Source organism: Myotis davidii, unplaced genomic scaffold, assembly GCF_000327345.1.
Source record: "Myotis davidii unplaced genomic scaffold, ASM32734v1 scaffold247, whole genome shotgun sequence".
NCBI lineage: Eukaryota > Metazoa > Chordata > Mammalia > Chiroptera > Vespertilionidae > Myotis > Myotis davidii.
The window spans coordinates 3,576,678-3,593,342 of record NW_006299593.1 but is presented as its reverse complement, the minus strand read 5'-3'; the positions used below and the strand labels follow the sequence as shown (position 1 = coordinate 3,593,342).

At 42.6% G+C, this 16,665-nt stretch overlaps 2 protein-coding genes across 2 annotated transcripts in view; one reads left to right on the top strand and one right to left on the bottom strand.

Moving 5' to 3' along the window:
• The first annotated feature begins 4,727 nt into the window (after positions 1-4,727).
• On the top strand, positions 4,728-10,194 carry LOC102758148 (gastrokine-3-like). The gene is made up of 6 exons (XM_006775352.1): positions 4,728-4,739; positions 6,031-6,084; positions 6,265-6,399; positions 8,009-8,116; positions 9,064-9,205; positions 10,100-10,194. Exons 1-6 carry the CDS (start codon positions 4,728-4,730, stop codon positions 10,192-10,194), a joined length of 546 nt encoding a protein of 181 aa, XP_006775415.1.
• A 3,521-nt stretch (positions 10,195-13,715) lies between these two features.
• Positions 13,716-16,665, bottom strand: part of GKN2 (gastrokine 2) — a 9,595-nt gene continuing 6,645 nt past the window's right edge. Inside the window, exons 2-4 of the mRNA XM_006775351.2 lie at positions 15,409-15,519; positions 14,608-14,764; positions 13,716-13,801 (exon numbers count right to left, since the gene is read on the bottom strand). Coding sequence (XP_006775414.1) covers positions 13,719-13,801; positions 14,608-14,764; positions 15,409-15,519 — 351 coding nt within the window. The 3' untranslated portion in view covers positions 13,716-13,718. The remainder of the gene's footprint in view (positions 13,802-14,607; positions 14,765-15,408; positions 15,520-16,665) is intronic.

The window sequence follows — 16,665 nt, the reverse complement described above, 5'->3', positions numbered from 1 at the left end:
AAAAAATATTTGGGTCTGGGATCAAGGAGGACGAAAGAAAAGGCAGAGAGAACATCCAGGAAAACAGCCAGAAAAGGAAGAGGTAACAGAGCAGCATGGGGCTGGGCAGTCAGGGTCTTAGAAGGCCACATCTGTTTCAGGATGTACATATGGTGAGATGAGGGCGGTAAAGGGGGCTGGGAGGAGAAAATCCGAAGGGCAGAGAAAGAAGGGAGTGGGTATGGACCTTGAAAACAGCCTTAGGAAACGAATGAAGAGATTTCTAATTGAACAAAGGTGTGTCAAACAAGTGGCACCTGGACAAAGTCCAGCCTCACTTTATATAAGATTCGGGAAAGGACAGCTAATTAGAAACAATCAAACCAAACACAACAAGAATATCAGGAAGAGAGTTGCTTTCTGTCAGAAATTATGTGATTGATTATCGCCTTATAGTTTTCATTTTCTTAGAGATTAGGGAAGAAATACAAGAATAGAGGGGCCTGAGCAAAACTTTGTGAATTAAAAAAAGAACACCTCAGTTGTGATGCCCAGTGTGTTCTGCAAAGTTGGAAAGATTAGTAAAATATCAATACAGTTACAGGGATGAATATAAACATCTGAATTCCAAGACAAAACTAGAAAAATGTAAAATAAGGATGAGGAAGTTTCTGGTTTGCAGCAGGTGGCGGGTACATTACAGAAATATCAAAGGGTGTTTATCAAACACCAAGCAAGGGATCCGGGCAAAGGAGTCCTGCTCTTGCCAGAGGTTCCAGGATGCAAGATAAAAGGCAAACAACTTTGCAGACTCCTGGCTTTTGTTTTCCTTTTTCTTCACCCCCTACCCCTAATAACCCAGAGACAAAAATATTAATGCCGCTCTGCTAATCTCATAATTGCACTATAATTGGAGTTTATAGAGAGGTCCATTTTTCTTTGTAATGCATACTACTGGAGGCGATGCACAAAATTCGTGCAAAGAGCTCGGCCCCTGCCACACAGTGGCTGCCTCGTCCCGGCCTGCCACGGCAGCTGGGGGGCCTCTGCCTACCGAGGCAGGGCAGCTTCGTCCAAAAGGTCATCCAGAAGGACACCCAGTCTAATTAGCATATTATGCTTTTATTATTATAGATTTTGTTCAGATTTTAAATGTCTTCCTCTTCACATTACTATTACATACTTGATTCAGTGACTTGCCATTAAATAAATTGAGGGGAGTGGTTAACTGGGGAGCTCATACACATATATGCATAACCCATGGATACAGACAATAGGGTGATGAAGGCCTGGGAGGAGCAGGTACAGGGTGGAGGGGGTCAATGAGAAGAAAAAAAACACAAAAAAGGGACATCTATAATACTTTGAACAATAAAGATTTTTTTCTCATTTTATTTTATTTTTTTTAATTGCTTAAAGTATTACAAAGGGTATTAAAGATATTTTTTTTTAAATTTAACAGACACTGCTAAGTACCCTAGAAGAGAGATGGGGGATAATACACCATCAATGCAGTCCATTCATTCATTCATTCATTCAACAAATGTATTTTTTAAGTACCTACTCTGTGTCAGGTACTGTTCCAAATACTATGTATTAGAGCAATAACAGAGAGTAAAATCTCTAATCTTATGGAATTTATAGTCTAGGAATATAAATGTGCAATTTAATAGCCTGATCAGTCAACTAAATAAGTAAATACAGCACAATGAAGAATATAAGTAGAAAAAAAACACAGCACAGAACTATGATATTTTGAACGAAGAGAGATCATGATTGGCTAGGAGTGAAGACAGGCTGGGGAGTGGGGCACTGTGCAAATCAGCCTTGAAGAATGCGTAGGAGAAAGAAGTAGGGTAAGGAGTCTGCAGGCATGAACTGGGACTGGAGTTATGAAAGCATGGGCTGTAAATGGGGATGTGTGTGGTTAGCATAGGTTGGAAAGAACAGGAAAACAGGGGTCCAAATCCTGGAAGACCTCGGAAGACTTTTGAGAAGTAAAGTAGCAAAACTGTAAGAGTTTGTGGAATAGACTGGAAAATAGAAGAGAGAATGTAGAGCAAAAGGGAGGTGTTTTCCAAACTTTGTTTTGGCCAAAGCTCATTCCTTAATGAGACTCCATGGTTTGAATATATTGATTATTCCATTGTGCACATGGCTGTTGGCCTTTGCAGAACTAAACACAGATTTGAATATGTGGCTGATTAGTTTATTTAACTTACATGTCAATATTTTAACAAGCATTCAAACATCATTATAATAATCATTTATTTTAATAATAGACTCATTTACACGAGTAAGACAATCTAAACATTTTGTTATTACTCACCAGAGACCCCAACGAATTGAAAAGCATGATCCCAGAGCCTAGTCCTACAGGGAGAATGTTTGAGGTTGGGGGGAAGTTAAATGACATCCACACCCCCTCATACCAGATGCTCATGAGTGAGGAATTAGAAGCGAGAGAGTTTGTACACCTCATGGCTTTCTGATTTCTTGAGGCCTGATTTTCTGACTCCAGTCTCCATTTTGTTTGCATTCTTATCTAAGTGCCCATCTCTTTCAGACATGTCCATGATTAGAAACACATTTGGGGCCATCTCTGGTTCTGCCTCTATGACACAACTGCCTTTATTTTTGTTCCCTGTACTCCTCAAACCTGGACTTAGGGATCGGAGGAGTGGTGTTTGGCTATCTGTGACTTTAATGATTCCCGGCCCCTGTTTGCCTAGGGAGAAACTCCAAGAAAATTAGCTGCTCCGCCTGGTAATCTGAAAAGCAAATTATAGATGGGGACATGAAAGAACTTTTGTTCCTCAAGACCCTTGCTCTGTTAATCTACAGCTTAAAGTTAATGAGCCCCAAAAGCAGTCCATTGTTGGGGGAAATGGGTATAGTTGAAGCCTTTGAAATCCACAGACTAGGATTCAAATTTAAACTCTGCGCTGATAGAAGTGGTTACTGGAGAGCTGGGATTGGGCCTAGGTTAATGAGAGTTAGTCCACAGATTGCCTGTCCTCATCTATAAAATCAGTTAACAATTGCTGCTCCTCCTAACTCACAGTTGGTAATAAGAAGCAAACGAAGTCATAACAATGATGGTGATAAAGTGTCTTACTAATATATACAATTGCATTTCCCTTTGATATCCTGCAACTCACAAACCTTCCCGTTTTCTCTCCTGGTGATTTCTGCATCATTTTCATTAAAGAATCCACACTGGATTTTAAGATCCCTTCTGGATGCTAATTTAATTGCTCTATAGCATTTCTCACAAAACAAATGGTTTAACTTTTAGTTCTTCCATATTTCCACAACTTCCTTGGATACAGCACTTGTTGTTTCATTAGTCCTTGAAAGTTATTCTTTTATTTTTAACTTTATTGAGGAATAATTGACAAGTATAACTATATATATTATATTAGAAAATATTTTCTGTAGGTCACCCTTTTAATATATTGACTGTTAAGACCTTGATCTGAATAGCCAAAGCAATCCTGAGAAACAAGAATAAAGCTGGAGACATCACACATCCTGATTTCAAACTATATTACAAAGCTATAGTAAGCAAAACAGTATAAATGATGTTGGGAAAATTGGATATCTACATGCAAAATAATGAAAGTCATTTCTTTAATCTATTTTACTTATTTAATCACTAACTGTTGAATATGTGCTCTGTGCATGCTTTTCAAGTACAGACAGTAATGGAGATAGTGGTATGATATTTGAGCCTTGGGTCACCTGCTAGTCCCCAAAGCCCATCTACTTCAGTTTCCCATTGCTGATTTACATTTAACATTATAAGGTCTGAGATGTCTGACTTTCCCCTTTGACCACTTTTGTGACTAAGCTCATCCATAAATTCATCTTCTCTCAGAAAAAAAAAAAATGATCTGTTTGGTTCTTGCCATCTGGACTTTGATCCAGGTAGTCGGGTCACTACCAATCAAGAGCTTGAGAAAAAGTAAGATCTTAAATGAAAAGGCCTGAATTGGTGCTTGACTCATCATAGAAAGGAGTTCTCATAGTCTTAGGAGTTCAAGGGCTGCTCGAATGGTCCTTTATGGAAAAAAAGAGCCCTTAAATAAAAGCTGGCAGGAGAGAGACTAGCCATACAGTGAAAACAAAACATCAGAATGTCAAGAAAGTCAGCTAGAGGCGGATGTTTGAAGAGGTAAAATGAGGCCAGCTTGGTGGGTGGGCAGAGGGCATTGAAAGACCAACCATGTGATTTGGGGTTTGGAGGAAGAGTTAACCAAATTGTTTTTCAATCTAATCTTATAATTCCAATCTGCTCTTTTGGCTTCATAAGGTATTTCTCAACCCTCCACTGTTTGTATAGAACTTGTCTGGAATTGAGAAGTTGAAAGGGTAAACTCACTAATGGCATATCAGGACCATTCTGCAGAATCTAATTTTTGCAATTCTTACCTTAGTTGTTAAGGTCATGGGCATGCCAGCCCACAAAGAGTTGTTCATATGCCATGTTTGCCTTGGAACCAGTAGAGGTAGCACAGCAAAAAGAAAATATTTAGAAGTAGTTAAAGAAAAGTGATAACTGTGATTACATAAATTTGCCTTGTTTCCCCTCTGAATGGCATCCGGATTATGGTTAACTACCCAGAGTCCTTTATTATGGCAATAATTGAAAAGTCCAGAACTATATAAACCAGACTTAGAAAATAAATGGGACATAGAAAATTCTATTATGCATACAGTTGCATGGGGTCTGCAAGAGAGGCAATATGAAACACCTTGTAAGTATATTTTCTGATTTCAAATGCAGATGATTATGTTTTCAGAATCAAAATTGCCAGGGAGCAGTTCTTTTTTCCTTCCTGTGGACTCTTCAAATTAAACCTAATAGAATTTCTAATCATTAATTTGATACATAACCTCTCTGTTGGCAAACCTCTCTGTTTTGGAATACCCATCTGAATGATGGGTATTTCCCAAGAGGACCGATAACTAATTTCTTAAAAGCCAAGAATCTTTGGGGGTTGAGTAGATATTCATATTTTAGGGTTCTCTCTTCCTAGATTTATTGTATGTAAAAATTGCCAGTGGAGGAGAGTTTCACATGTATTTGATATATGGCCCCAACTCTCAGAATAGTTTAATAAGATATTACTGCTATCTGCATCACAAGTAGCTCCTTGATTGATCCCATTGCATTATGATTTGTGTTCATAGAGGTGCTGTTTTATTTTCCTTTGAAGATGAACTTCACTTTTATGGTGCCATGGCATGTGGCATATTGCATAGGGTATTGTGAAGATGGGGAAGGAAGTTGTCGATTTTTGTTTATGTTTAAGTGCACTTAAGCTGAGTGACCCTTCAGTAGAGAAAGGTTCACTGTCACATACTCTTATCCTGGCTTGTTCCTGCCCTACTAATTCTCTTGCATCTACTCTCTGATGCCTGGAATTCCCTCAACAGGTAAGGCAAGCCATGCCAAGAGAAAATGAGTCACTGAAAAGATCTCAAGAACTAGTAACACTTGAGTAAAGTCTATTTCCAAGTGAGGTGTAAATAAGTGGTGCCTGGTCCTTTCTTCTCAGGCAAGGTGGGAGAGAAAGGAAAGGAAAGAGAACAGCAGTGCCTTGCAGGGGGGGCAGGGGGTGTTGAGGGGGGAAAGGGGGCAGGCAGGAGTCCCCAGTGGTTGGGAAAAGAGAGGAATGTATAGAAAGGGAAGACTGAGAACCTGAATTATCACTTATTTTATGATTTGGGTTAATGTGGTCCTGTCCTATGTGCAGGTAAAGTGGTTGGTAAGATGCCTAATAATTCAGCCCAGTCATTTGACAGTAGATATTGAGCAAAACAAAAGAGGTTCTTGAGCGAACAAAAAAGTTTTCCCTTCTGAGTAGATACACCCTGTATCAACCACACCAAACAGTCCTCTGGTGCACATTAGGGCCCCAGGGGTACACAAATCTGTGAAAATAATTTTAAGAAGGCTCCAACTTTGGGGGCCCTTTGAGTTCCAGGCTCTACTCACCTGAGACAAAGGTAACCAGGTTGCATTAATATTTGTTTCTATTTCAGATTGTGTCTTCCATCCTAGTGACTTTCCTCCTAACTCCAACCTTGGCCCTGACGGTGAGTGAGAGTAAAGGGACCAACCTGTGTAGTCATCCTTAAGCAGAAGTTTTTCATAAGTGATAATCCAGGGTGACTTTCCTCAACTGTCTTATGGGTGTCCCTGTAAACCTGCAAGATATGGGCAAAGCGGAAACCCTGGACTTTCAACTCTTCTCCTTGTTGCTTGTTTTTCTCTAGACCATCAGTGACAGCCATCCTCTGAGTGGGTCTGTGGGGACCCAGAGCATCCATGTCAGTGCCTTCCGAGGTATGGTCAGCATCCGAGACAACAATGTTTTGAGTGAATGGGATGGACACATGGACTACAACAATGTAAGATGTGGAACACATTTGTCACAATCCAAACTTTAGCTTTACACTTTGCCAGAGAGAAGAGGACACTGTCTACATTTGCTTTCTCTAGGTTTAGGCTCTCAATGGTACTACCTGTCTCTAGGTCAAGGACTAGCCTTCCTGCCGTTGTGTGACTTTTTTCTGATCTAGCAACTGTAGGAGGAACTTCTGTAGTCTGTAGGGATCCCACACCTATTTACTTCCTATGAGCTGCTAACTTCACAGGACTCATGGAAGTCTCTGAAAATAGAGAGCCATTTAAAGGGTGCCTATTTCTTAGAAGTGGTATGTACTATAAAAGTTGTTTTGTCTTGATCTCATATTTTAATCAGTTTATTACAAAGAAGGATGATTTACTTTCTTTTAGAAATATTGCCTTAACCTGCCTGCCTGTGTCCTTAGATAGTAAGACGTGGCAGAAAGATGCAGGATTAGGGAGCGACTGCCTATGACCTTGGCCTGGCTCTCTGATAGAAAAGCTCTACAACCACAGGGACATCACTCAGCCTTTCTGTGCCGGGTCTTCTCATCGGCATCAATAGCTGCCTTCCATCCCTGAAAGGACTCTGGAAAGTAAGAACCCACAGTCCTCTCTCCGGCCCAGAAAACCCTCCGACAACCAGCCACTGCTGGTTAGAAGTCCCTCCGCCTGTCTTCACATTGGACAGCTCAGGACAGACACCTCAAATGCAGGCTTTCTCTCTGCTCCCACTTGTATCTACTACCATGCTCTCTTTCCTGAATACATTCTCCCTCACTCTTCACCCAACCCGTCCCTGACTTCCTCAAGGAGATATCTCCTGAACCCTCCTAGAGGGAATGCAGGTTAGTGATTTCCAACTCTGTGTTAACCCCTAGAAACTTTTTTTTCCAAACAATACATTCCGTAGAATTCCATTATATAGAACAGAAGAAGTGAGAACTGCTCTGGCTAGGGGAGGGAGACACAGGTGAAGTATTCTTAGGCTAAGTCAGACACAGCCAGAGACCCACTTCTCTGATCCAAAGCTGAGAGAAGCCAAATGACAGGCTCAGGGCCACATGGAGGGGCAGTTGGTGGCAGACACAGGCCTAGAATCTGAGTCTAGAAGGTATAACCCAAAGATCCTAATCAGCCCGTACATTCAGGAACATTCTGTAATGCACAGGATGCTTTCACGTAGTATCTCGTCTCATCCTCTCATCATCATGACAACCCTGTGGTGGAAGGCCTATCATTTCTTCTTTACTGATGGGGAGGCTGAGGGTCATGGAGGCAGCTGAGGACCGAATGCCAGATCAGGACCTTAAAGTCAGCTTTGTTACCGGGCCTCTCCCCCACCAGTCTATCAGTAGTGTGTAGCGCGTCCTGGAAGATTCCTTCCCGTGCCTGCAGCAGGGACAGTGCCACATGACCCTCAGGAGCAGCAGGGCTCTGGGCGCATTGCCAGTCCTGCTGCTGGCTCTTCACTCTGGCGCCCAGGGGTGCTCTCTCTGGGGTGCTCTACATCACAGTCTAAAGAACAGCTATTTGCCAGCTTTGATGGGGAGTAGGATCCCACTAATACTGTGACTGATGAATGACATGGTTCTGCTGTGTTGCTTTAAGGATCTCTTGGTGGCTAAGATATATAGCAAGATGGCTTGCGTCTTGGCCAAGATGGACCAAGCTGTCTTCCCAACTTTGGATGACATTATCAAGGCCCTGGACCACCAGGTAAGTGAGACAGCTCCTTGTGGTCCCCTCCTAGGATGGTGTATTCCAATTCTGCATCCTGACCTCCTGGGACAATGATATGCACACAGAGAAAACTTGGTGCATGCTTATGCTTAATGTCCATGAAATCCTACCATCATACAAAGGACCCCAAGTCCAGTTCATGGCCCACTTAAGTCAAATCATAACCTGAGCAATAAAAATGCCATACAATGACATAATTTTGATGTATTTTTAAAGGGATGTGAGCTACATGTTAGTGAATATAAATTGTAGACTATAAGTATTAGAGTAAATTAATAGAGTGCTCACATCCCTGCACCTTCTCTCCTTCCCTGCACCAACCCCCGCCCATCACATACATACATACCATCTTTAGATGAAAATAAGCCAGGTCTGCTGAAACTATCTTTCTCTCAGCCTCTTAAATGACAACGATAGCCAAACATGCTGCCATTTGCTTTAGTAACCTGCCCGGATCATTTGAGCAACATCCATGACCATGGCAGGAGAGTCACTGAACTTGGGGGAAAATGCACTTTGGGTCACATAGAAAAAGAGGTAGAAAGTTGTCCACTCCTCTGGTTTATAGCTAGTAAAAACTTAATATACAAATGACACATAATTTTAAAACTATTCTATATTATCATCGCTGCTGAGAAAAGCTATGGAGGCTGGAAAGTTGTGGAATTAGGAAGGGTAAAGAAATACAAACCCAGTAAGAAAGATGCACAGGCTCACTCACAGATTTTTCTGGAGTAATATCATCACCTTGTGGCCAGAGAAGATATTGCAGCTAAAGACAAAGCACAAGGACAAGTTTGGGTTTACAGCTATTTCTGTAAAATGAATCAGCCAAGTGTGCTGAAATATGTTCCTTGTCTCTTCTTCCTTGCTGTACCATCTCCATTTACTGTCTCACCACTTTCAAATACCACCTCTTCCAGGGTTTAGAGCATTATCCATCCACGCGTGGCCTGACCTACACTGTTTTACCCACCCGGGTCAAGAACTTGGCACAGTACGGAATGGCTATCCAGGACATGTGCCGAGAGGTCCCTACCTACTTTGCCCAGCAGCAAAAAGAAGGTGCGTTAGGAATTTAACTAGAAACCAAAGACCTTTGGTGAGACAAAAGGTGCAATACAATTTTTAGGTCATTGGGCAATTCTAATGACATTTTTTGGGTCTATTCTATTTCTTTGCTACTGGGTAGAAAAGTAATGTGGCCTGGGGTATTATTTTCCCTGGTGGCAGAGATGATCTGCTGTCATCAGGGCTCACTGAAAACAGGAAGCAGAGTGAACTTAGCTTTCCCAGATGGTTGAGGGCTGCCATTTCATCATTTGACAGTTGGTAGATACCCTCACTCAACCCAAAGCTTCATCAACTCCTGCCCAAGTCACCCAGTGGCTGGTGTCACACCATTACAGGTCCATCGCTTTGGGGTTCTCAGTCTTCTTTCTCGGGCTTCCCGGAGGTTGGAATGCAGGACCCTAGAAGTTGTAGACTGTACTGGGGAAGGAGCACCTCAGAGGCTGGCTCCCCTGCTGGGGATGTGGTGGGGATCAGTGGTGGTTGGCTTGAAAAGCTACCAGATAATATCTCAAAACTACCTGCTACTCCAGATACAGTCAGTAATCTTTTCCCATTAGGCTAGTGCCAGTCACTTACATCTTAGTATAAATTAACCCAGTGAACAAGGCTTTTTCATAACAAGAAGATCCAGCAGGAAAACAGGGATGACTTGAGGGGCTGGGGATTGGGAGTATGATTACAGGTCAGTAGAAATAGAAAGGGGGGATGCGGGGCCCATTTTGCAGCACAGGGGAGAGCTCCCATTTTAGTCCTATTTTAGTCTCTTGCTAGTAGAGCTTTCCTGAGCATCACATCGATTTAGGTGCAGGATGTAAGATATCCACTCTACTTTGGGGTCTGAAAGTGATTGAGTATTTTGTAAAATGCTCCTCTTTCTTCTTAAAGGTACCGGGCTATCAGTGGACCCCGATTCATGTTTTGAAATCCAACTTCTGTACTTTATGGGGATCTCCATCTGTGGGGAGATCCCTGGGCTCTGAACCTCCAGGTCCGTCATGTGGAGAATGGACCCACCTAGACGGGGCTACTGGCCTGAAACCAGCATGTAGGGGCCCAGCACTCCCATCTGCCAATAAAAAGCTCCTTGTTTCTACCTTCTACCTTTTGACCCAAAATCCAGCTTTGTAACCTATAACTTTGGGTGCAGTTTCTCCTTCTGGGCCAGAACAATAAAGTTTCTTGCCTCACTGGTCTAGCAGATGATGGTCTAGCCCTCCCTGCCTGCACTGTCCTCTCTCGAGTTACTGGCATCCTCCTCCACATGCATTCCACAAAACTGCATGCCTGTATGGTGTGAAGGAGGAGGGACCTCTTCTAGAATGTCTCAACTCTAAAGGCCTCTCTTAGGGTGTCCCTTACTAGGAAATAATATCTTGATAAATAAATAACAAAAAGATACTAGCCACAGCATAGATGATCTGTCATGTCTGAGGCCATATGTCTGATTGTTGCAAATTGGTGCTAAGTTTCTATGAAAGCCTGTTCACCATGGTAACCCAGCCTGCACCATGCAAACCCCTAAGAGAGATCCAAGTGAAATTAGACCTCCAAGGCCTCCCCCTTGGAACTGGTCTGAACCTTCCTAGTGGTTTAGATACCGTCATGGTAAGTCCTAGCCATTTCTCTCCGCTACAAATGAATAAGGGGCCTGGTTTTTTAGCACTGGTTCTTTAACTGTCTATTACTGGGGCTGGGAGGGACAGAGACAGCTCCACTCCCACCACACAGACCATCCCTGGCTCCCCTTACCTTAGACACAAGAATAAACAGAGGAAGGACTATTGAAGATACAGATGCAGATGGCCACAGAGGTTGTGTTGGAGTTTGGAGCACTTTAAATAGGGTGGGACTGGGATGGGATTGGCCAGGGAGTGGGGAGGAGTGCAGCGAGTGGGAGAACTCTGGGTGATCTCAGCACCAATTTGCAGGAGACAGAGCTGAGCACCAGCACTGTAAAGTATGATGTGGTGTGGCTGCTTACAGCCATGAATGGAAAGGCAATTGCAGAGAAAGGTCCAAGATAAACCTCTGGGCTTAATTAGGGTGTGGTTGGACAGACCAGATGCTTGGGACCTATGGATTTGGTCGCATGCAGCTTGTTGAGGATGAGGAAGGTGGAGATATGTGCATAAACACATTCAGAGTGGAGGTATCAGATGTGACAGGCCAAGACTGAGCAGGGTTAACTGACTTAAAGAAAGCAGTCATGAAAGAGTAGAACTCACAAGTTTGTTTTAAGAATGGGAATCTATATATATAAAAGCCTAAGCAACCGTTCGACCAGTAGCTATGACGTGCACTGACCAACAGGGGTCAGACGCTCAATGCATAGGCATGGAAACATGGAACAGACTGATGAATCTCAGAGGGAAAGGGAAAAGGGGGAGGGCGGGAAGAGATTAACCAAAGATCTTATATGCACACTAGAGGCCCGGTGCACAGATTTGTGTACGGTGGGGTCCCTCAGCCTGGTCTGCAGGGACTGGGCTGAAATCGGCAGTACGACATCCCCCAAGGGGCCCTGGATTGCAAGAGGGCACAGGCTAGGCCAAGGGACCCCCCAGTGCATGAATCTGTGCACCAGGCCTTTAGTATCATTATAAACACTAATGAGAATAATACATCTCTGAGTATTGGATTCCAAAGGAAGTTACCAATTAAAACACCCTTTTTTCCCCACCCCCCACCCCTACCAATCCTGGCCACAGGAATAAGTATTTACCCCCAAGTTATTCTGTTATGGTCCCTTCCAGACGATTTTAAATTTGAAATTCAAACAAGAGGAGTCTCTTTCTTTCTGACAATGATGCTGGGAAGATGGGGACCTTGTTGGCATCTGCTCTCCTGGAGAAAGCGAATGTAAGATTCTGAGGCTAATGTGGAGGGAAAAGAATGTTGAGATGGGGAGGGGAGGGAACGAGTCTGGCCACCTTAAAGTACCCAACTCCAGCCACCCAAGACCGGAATATCCCTATCCTCCTATACTGAGTTGGGACAGTGAATTCCACTCCATCTAGCCTCTGTGAATTAGATTTGGGTCCCATCACTTGCAAACATTAAGATTCCAGCTAGTACACTCTATCATTCATGTTGCACTTTAATGTATACTCTTTTACTATTGTTACAAATGTTTTAGATACATTTCTCACTTCCCCAACAAGAAAATAACTGTATTGTCTATGGCAGTTTTGTCTTGGGCCCCTTCCTCTAGCATGCCTAACCCAATGCTGAGCCACTGTAAGTGCTTTAAATGTATTCAGTAAGGGTTATTAAGAAGAACAGTGTTAAGCCCTGCCAGTGTGGCTCAGTGGTTGAGCGTCAACCTATGAACCAGGAGGTCACGGTTTGATTCCCAGTCAGGGCACATGCCCAGGTTGTGGGTTCGATCCCCAGTGTGGGGGGTGCAAAAGGAAGCCAATTAATGATTCTCTCTCATCAATGATGTTTCTATATCTCTCTCCCTCTCCCTTCCTCTCTGAAATCAATAAAAATATATTTTAAATAAAGAAGTACAGTGTTAGGAATAGGAGCGATTGATGATCAGTCAACATGAGAACTAGCTATAATGTGGGTCGTGACCTCTTTGACGGTCGAACGACCCTTTCACAGGGGTTGCCTAAGACCATCCTGCATATCAGATATTTACATTACGATTCATAACAGTAGCAACATTACAGTTATGAAGTAGCAACGAAAATAATTTTATGGTTGGGTCACAACATGAGGAACTGTATTTAAAGGGCCAGAAGGTTGAGAACCACTGAGCTACCTGATCTGGAAATTTGCCCACATTATGCAATTTCTTTGTCATATTGGAAATTGCTTCCCTTCTATATAGGGGCTTGGCATTCCCAGATCGGTTCTTACTTCTGCTGGGATTTTCAGCAAAAGTTCCCTGGGTGATGGGTGTTCCAACCTCCCTCTCTCCTGGGACAAAATATATCATGATAGTGTTTATTAAGGGTGAGTCTACTGTGTTGATGAGCTAAAAGACATGTGAATGGCCCTCAAAGTTTAAGGCTTTGTCAGAGGGGATAGTTTCCTTCATCTGAATAGTCAAATTTTTGCTAAGGGTACCCCAAATCCATGCCCCTTCACTAGGTGGAGGTCAGTGTCACCTGAGCCCATGCTTCCCCCAAGGCTGCCTTAGGGTGTTGGACAGACAAAGGGGCAGCTGGTCAGTGAACAGATGCAAAGATGGAGACTTGCACCCACAATGAGCCTGTATGTGACCCAGCCATATTATTTGGAAATTTTCACACTTTGTGTACTTGACTTGAAATCCTGGCAATTTCTCTCCTTCTATATATTGACATAAACATCAGTTGACACCCCTTTGCTATTTACAAAAAAATCAAACACTCTGATAGCTGTACATGTTGTATTTATGTTTTACTACTGAATCTCAAAATTAGTTGGGGTTTTTGGAAAGAATTTAATTTGTCTTCTGAGGTGAAACCGAAGGGCGTATTTCATTGAAAAGATGCAACCAGTGGGCCGAGGCTTAAACATCGATGCCTCCACAGATGGAAATCCCAAGGATGCCCAGGAGGCCAGCCTTTACGCAGCCATGAGCACCGGCATCATCTGAAAAGGGGGAACATTTTTGAAGAAAGAAGATTGAGAAATACATTATTAGAATGCAGCAAATCAGAGCCTTTTGTAAATGTCTTGACTGGGGGTTGTACACGTAATTTCATGTTACCCAAGATTTTAGCTATACATGTACTGCAAAGGATAATAATATCCTAGCTTAAATAGACGGACAATTCCTAGAAGAAATGTCCGGCTCCGTTCAATTGATGCTCTGCATTAATGCCCTGCTATGTGTCTTTACTTACAAATGCTAATGACCTTACTAAAAGAAAAATGTCTTACCTAAATTTTTTTTTCTGGGCAGTAGAAATGTATTGAATGCTAATTCTTTTCATCTTTATCTACCTCCCACAACTCTGGGGAATTTGTGTTGTTGTGTGCAACATCTGTGGCCCAGCCTCTTTGGCTCTGGCCTCTCTTCCGTATTTAGAGACTATGTATACAAATACCAGTAAAGCCCAGCGACCCGTGAACTAAGAGGTCACCAGTTCAATTCCTGGTCAGGGCACAGGCCTCAGGCTTTCCTTGACACCCAGGAATCTTTTTTTATTCCATTCTCTGTGTTAACTGGTCAACTTCTCCGCCAGATTATATGTTCCTTGGGGGCAGAGTTTTATCCATTTCTGTACCTCTCCTAACATGTAGCACAATGTCCACATGTGGTCAGTATTTAATTCCCAAAGCAAATCAGATTGAGTCATGTTTTATATTTGTATTTCACACAACACCTAGCAAAGTGTTGGCACATTAGAGGTTTCAGAAAATATTGGGTGAAGTAATGATTTATTTGTACTCACGAGGCTTTTCAACCACTTCTGCCTTGTACAAGGGGAGGTGTTTGCAGAGTTGCTCGATGGGTGACCCCAAAAAGAACCATTTCATGTCTGTGAACCAAGACTCCAGCGGGTTGTACTTGACCCAGGTATAATCAGTGGAGGACATGGTCTTCAGAGCCTAGATCAGTATAACAGAGTGGGACCGGATAAAAGTACGTTGACATAATCTGGTGTACCTCATTCTCAATTGTGACTTTTTTTTCTTTCAGGTTATTAAGTAGAAGGTGGTCAGGAATCTCAAGACATCTTCTCTTCCTGACCACGTGGTCTTCAGAGAATCCTCATTACTACCAATATTATTTTGCTGGTGATGACAATGAAACCCAGAGAGGGTGATGCCTATGCCCAAGGTGGCACAAATGGGAGGGAGAATTAAACCCCAGATGCCTAGCTTCATGATGTTTTTTATAATTCTCACTATGCTATATTGTTTCTTTGCATGTTGTGTCATTGAATATTATAACTTCACTCCTTTTCTTTGCCCTTCAGTCTTTCTTAGATCCCTGCTCTGAAAAGAGAAGCTGTGCAGTCCTTTCTACAGAAACAATGGGATTTACTATAAGTTCTTGTATTGGGAGCTCTATGGTAGAAATCAAGCCAAGAGATATATTCCTGCAGCAAAAACAATAAATGTGAAAATACTCTAATAAGTGGATAGTAATAAGATATAAAATTATGATCCCTTACCCTCTTCATTTCTCCATAGTCACCAGTTTTTCCTGGCTCAAGAACATGGAATATTTAAGGCCACCCCAGAATTACCTTCCTCTCATAGATGAACCGTTTGAGTTGGTCCAGAGCAGGGATGGCATCATGGTTCATCTTCATGACGTAGCAGGCTCTTCGGGAGAGGATCCTGGATGCGATGTAACCCTGAGGCAGCAAGAGCACAGTTACTGCCCCTCCCAATTCCCTGGATTCTGAACTTGGTGAGAATGATGTGTGGACCTTGAGAAAGCCTTGAACATGCACAATGAGGGCACATGACTGGTTTTTAATCTGCAATAAGTCCTATCCATTCAACTTCTTTGACATAGTATTTCTATTTCTTCACTTGTCATCTCTATCTCTGAAAAGTGGGCCACATGATTTGTTATGGAATGAGGGCCTACAGTTTGCAATTTGAAAGGCTGAGAAGCAGCAGCTCTCTGTCTCTATTGATTTTGTGCAGCCTCCCCTTGGTTTGGAGTACATGCAATCTTCTTTAGAACTGAGCTTTCCAATATGTTAGTTATCAGGCACACGTAGCTCTTTACATGTACATTCAATAAAATTGAAAATGTACTTCTTCTGTCACACTTTTACCCAGGCACAGAGCTGTGCACTGTGGATATAGGTAGATTGTTGTCTTCAAGGGCTCCATAGCCACAAGGCCAGCTGCTTCCCTTTTGGGAAATGCGGATGTAGAACATTCCCACCATTGCAGAAAGTTCCATTGGACAGTGCTGGTCTAGAAACTCTCTTTAACATACCCATGCCCACCCTCATCCCCCATACACACTTGCTTCATCTATTCTTCCCTTCTCTACCACCTTCTCTCCATCTTTTCTCCACCTCTAACCCAAGCTGGCTGGGTAGGGATGGGTTGGAAGAAGTTGGAATTGGAAGAGCAATGGAGGGTGAGGACCTTGGAGCCAGAAGGAACCTAAGGGCATCCAATCTTCATCTAGAGTGGTACTCTTCGGAGTTCCAAATAGTTATGCAGCCTAGAAGACTGTATGTAACATCAACCCTTCTGCTTCCTATTTTTCAATTCTCACACATTTTCAGTTCCTAAAATTCAAAAATAGACTGAGACCAATGGTGGTGATCATGGAAGAGGCTTACATCCTCACCACTTCATTTTTTTAAGACACTTTTGGCATTTTCTTGACATCTGCTTAAAAACAATTTCAGTAGAATGTCCTTTTAACCCATGTTTTTCAAAGACTCTATACTTTCAAATGTGTCCTGGAACTCCCAATACCAATGGGGAGGAAACATGTGAGGATGCTTGTACAAGACAAGAAGAAAAATGTA

Excerpts from the sequence above, each read along its gene's own strand:
- LOC102758148 (XM_006775352.1), top strand. Across the intron at positions 6,085-6,264 it reads CTCCAACCTTGGCCCTGACG|ACCATCAGTGACAGCCATCC; the intron begins GTGAGTGAGAGT and ends GTTTTTCTCTAG. Across the intron at positions 8,117-9,063 it reads TCAAGGCCCTGGACCACCAG|GGTTTAGAGCATTATCCATC; the intron begins GTAAGTGAGACA and ends CACCTCTTCCAG.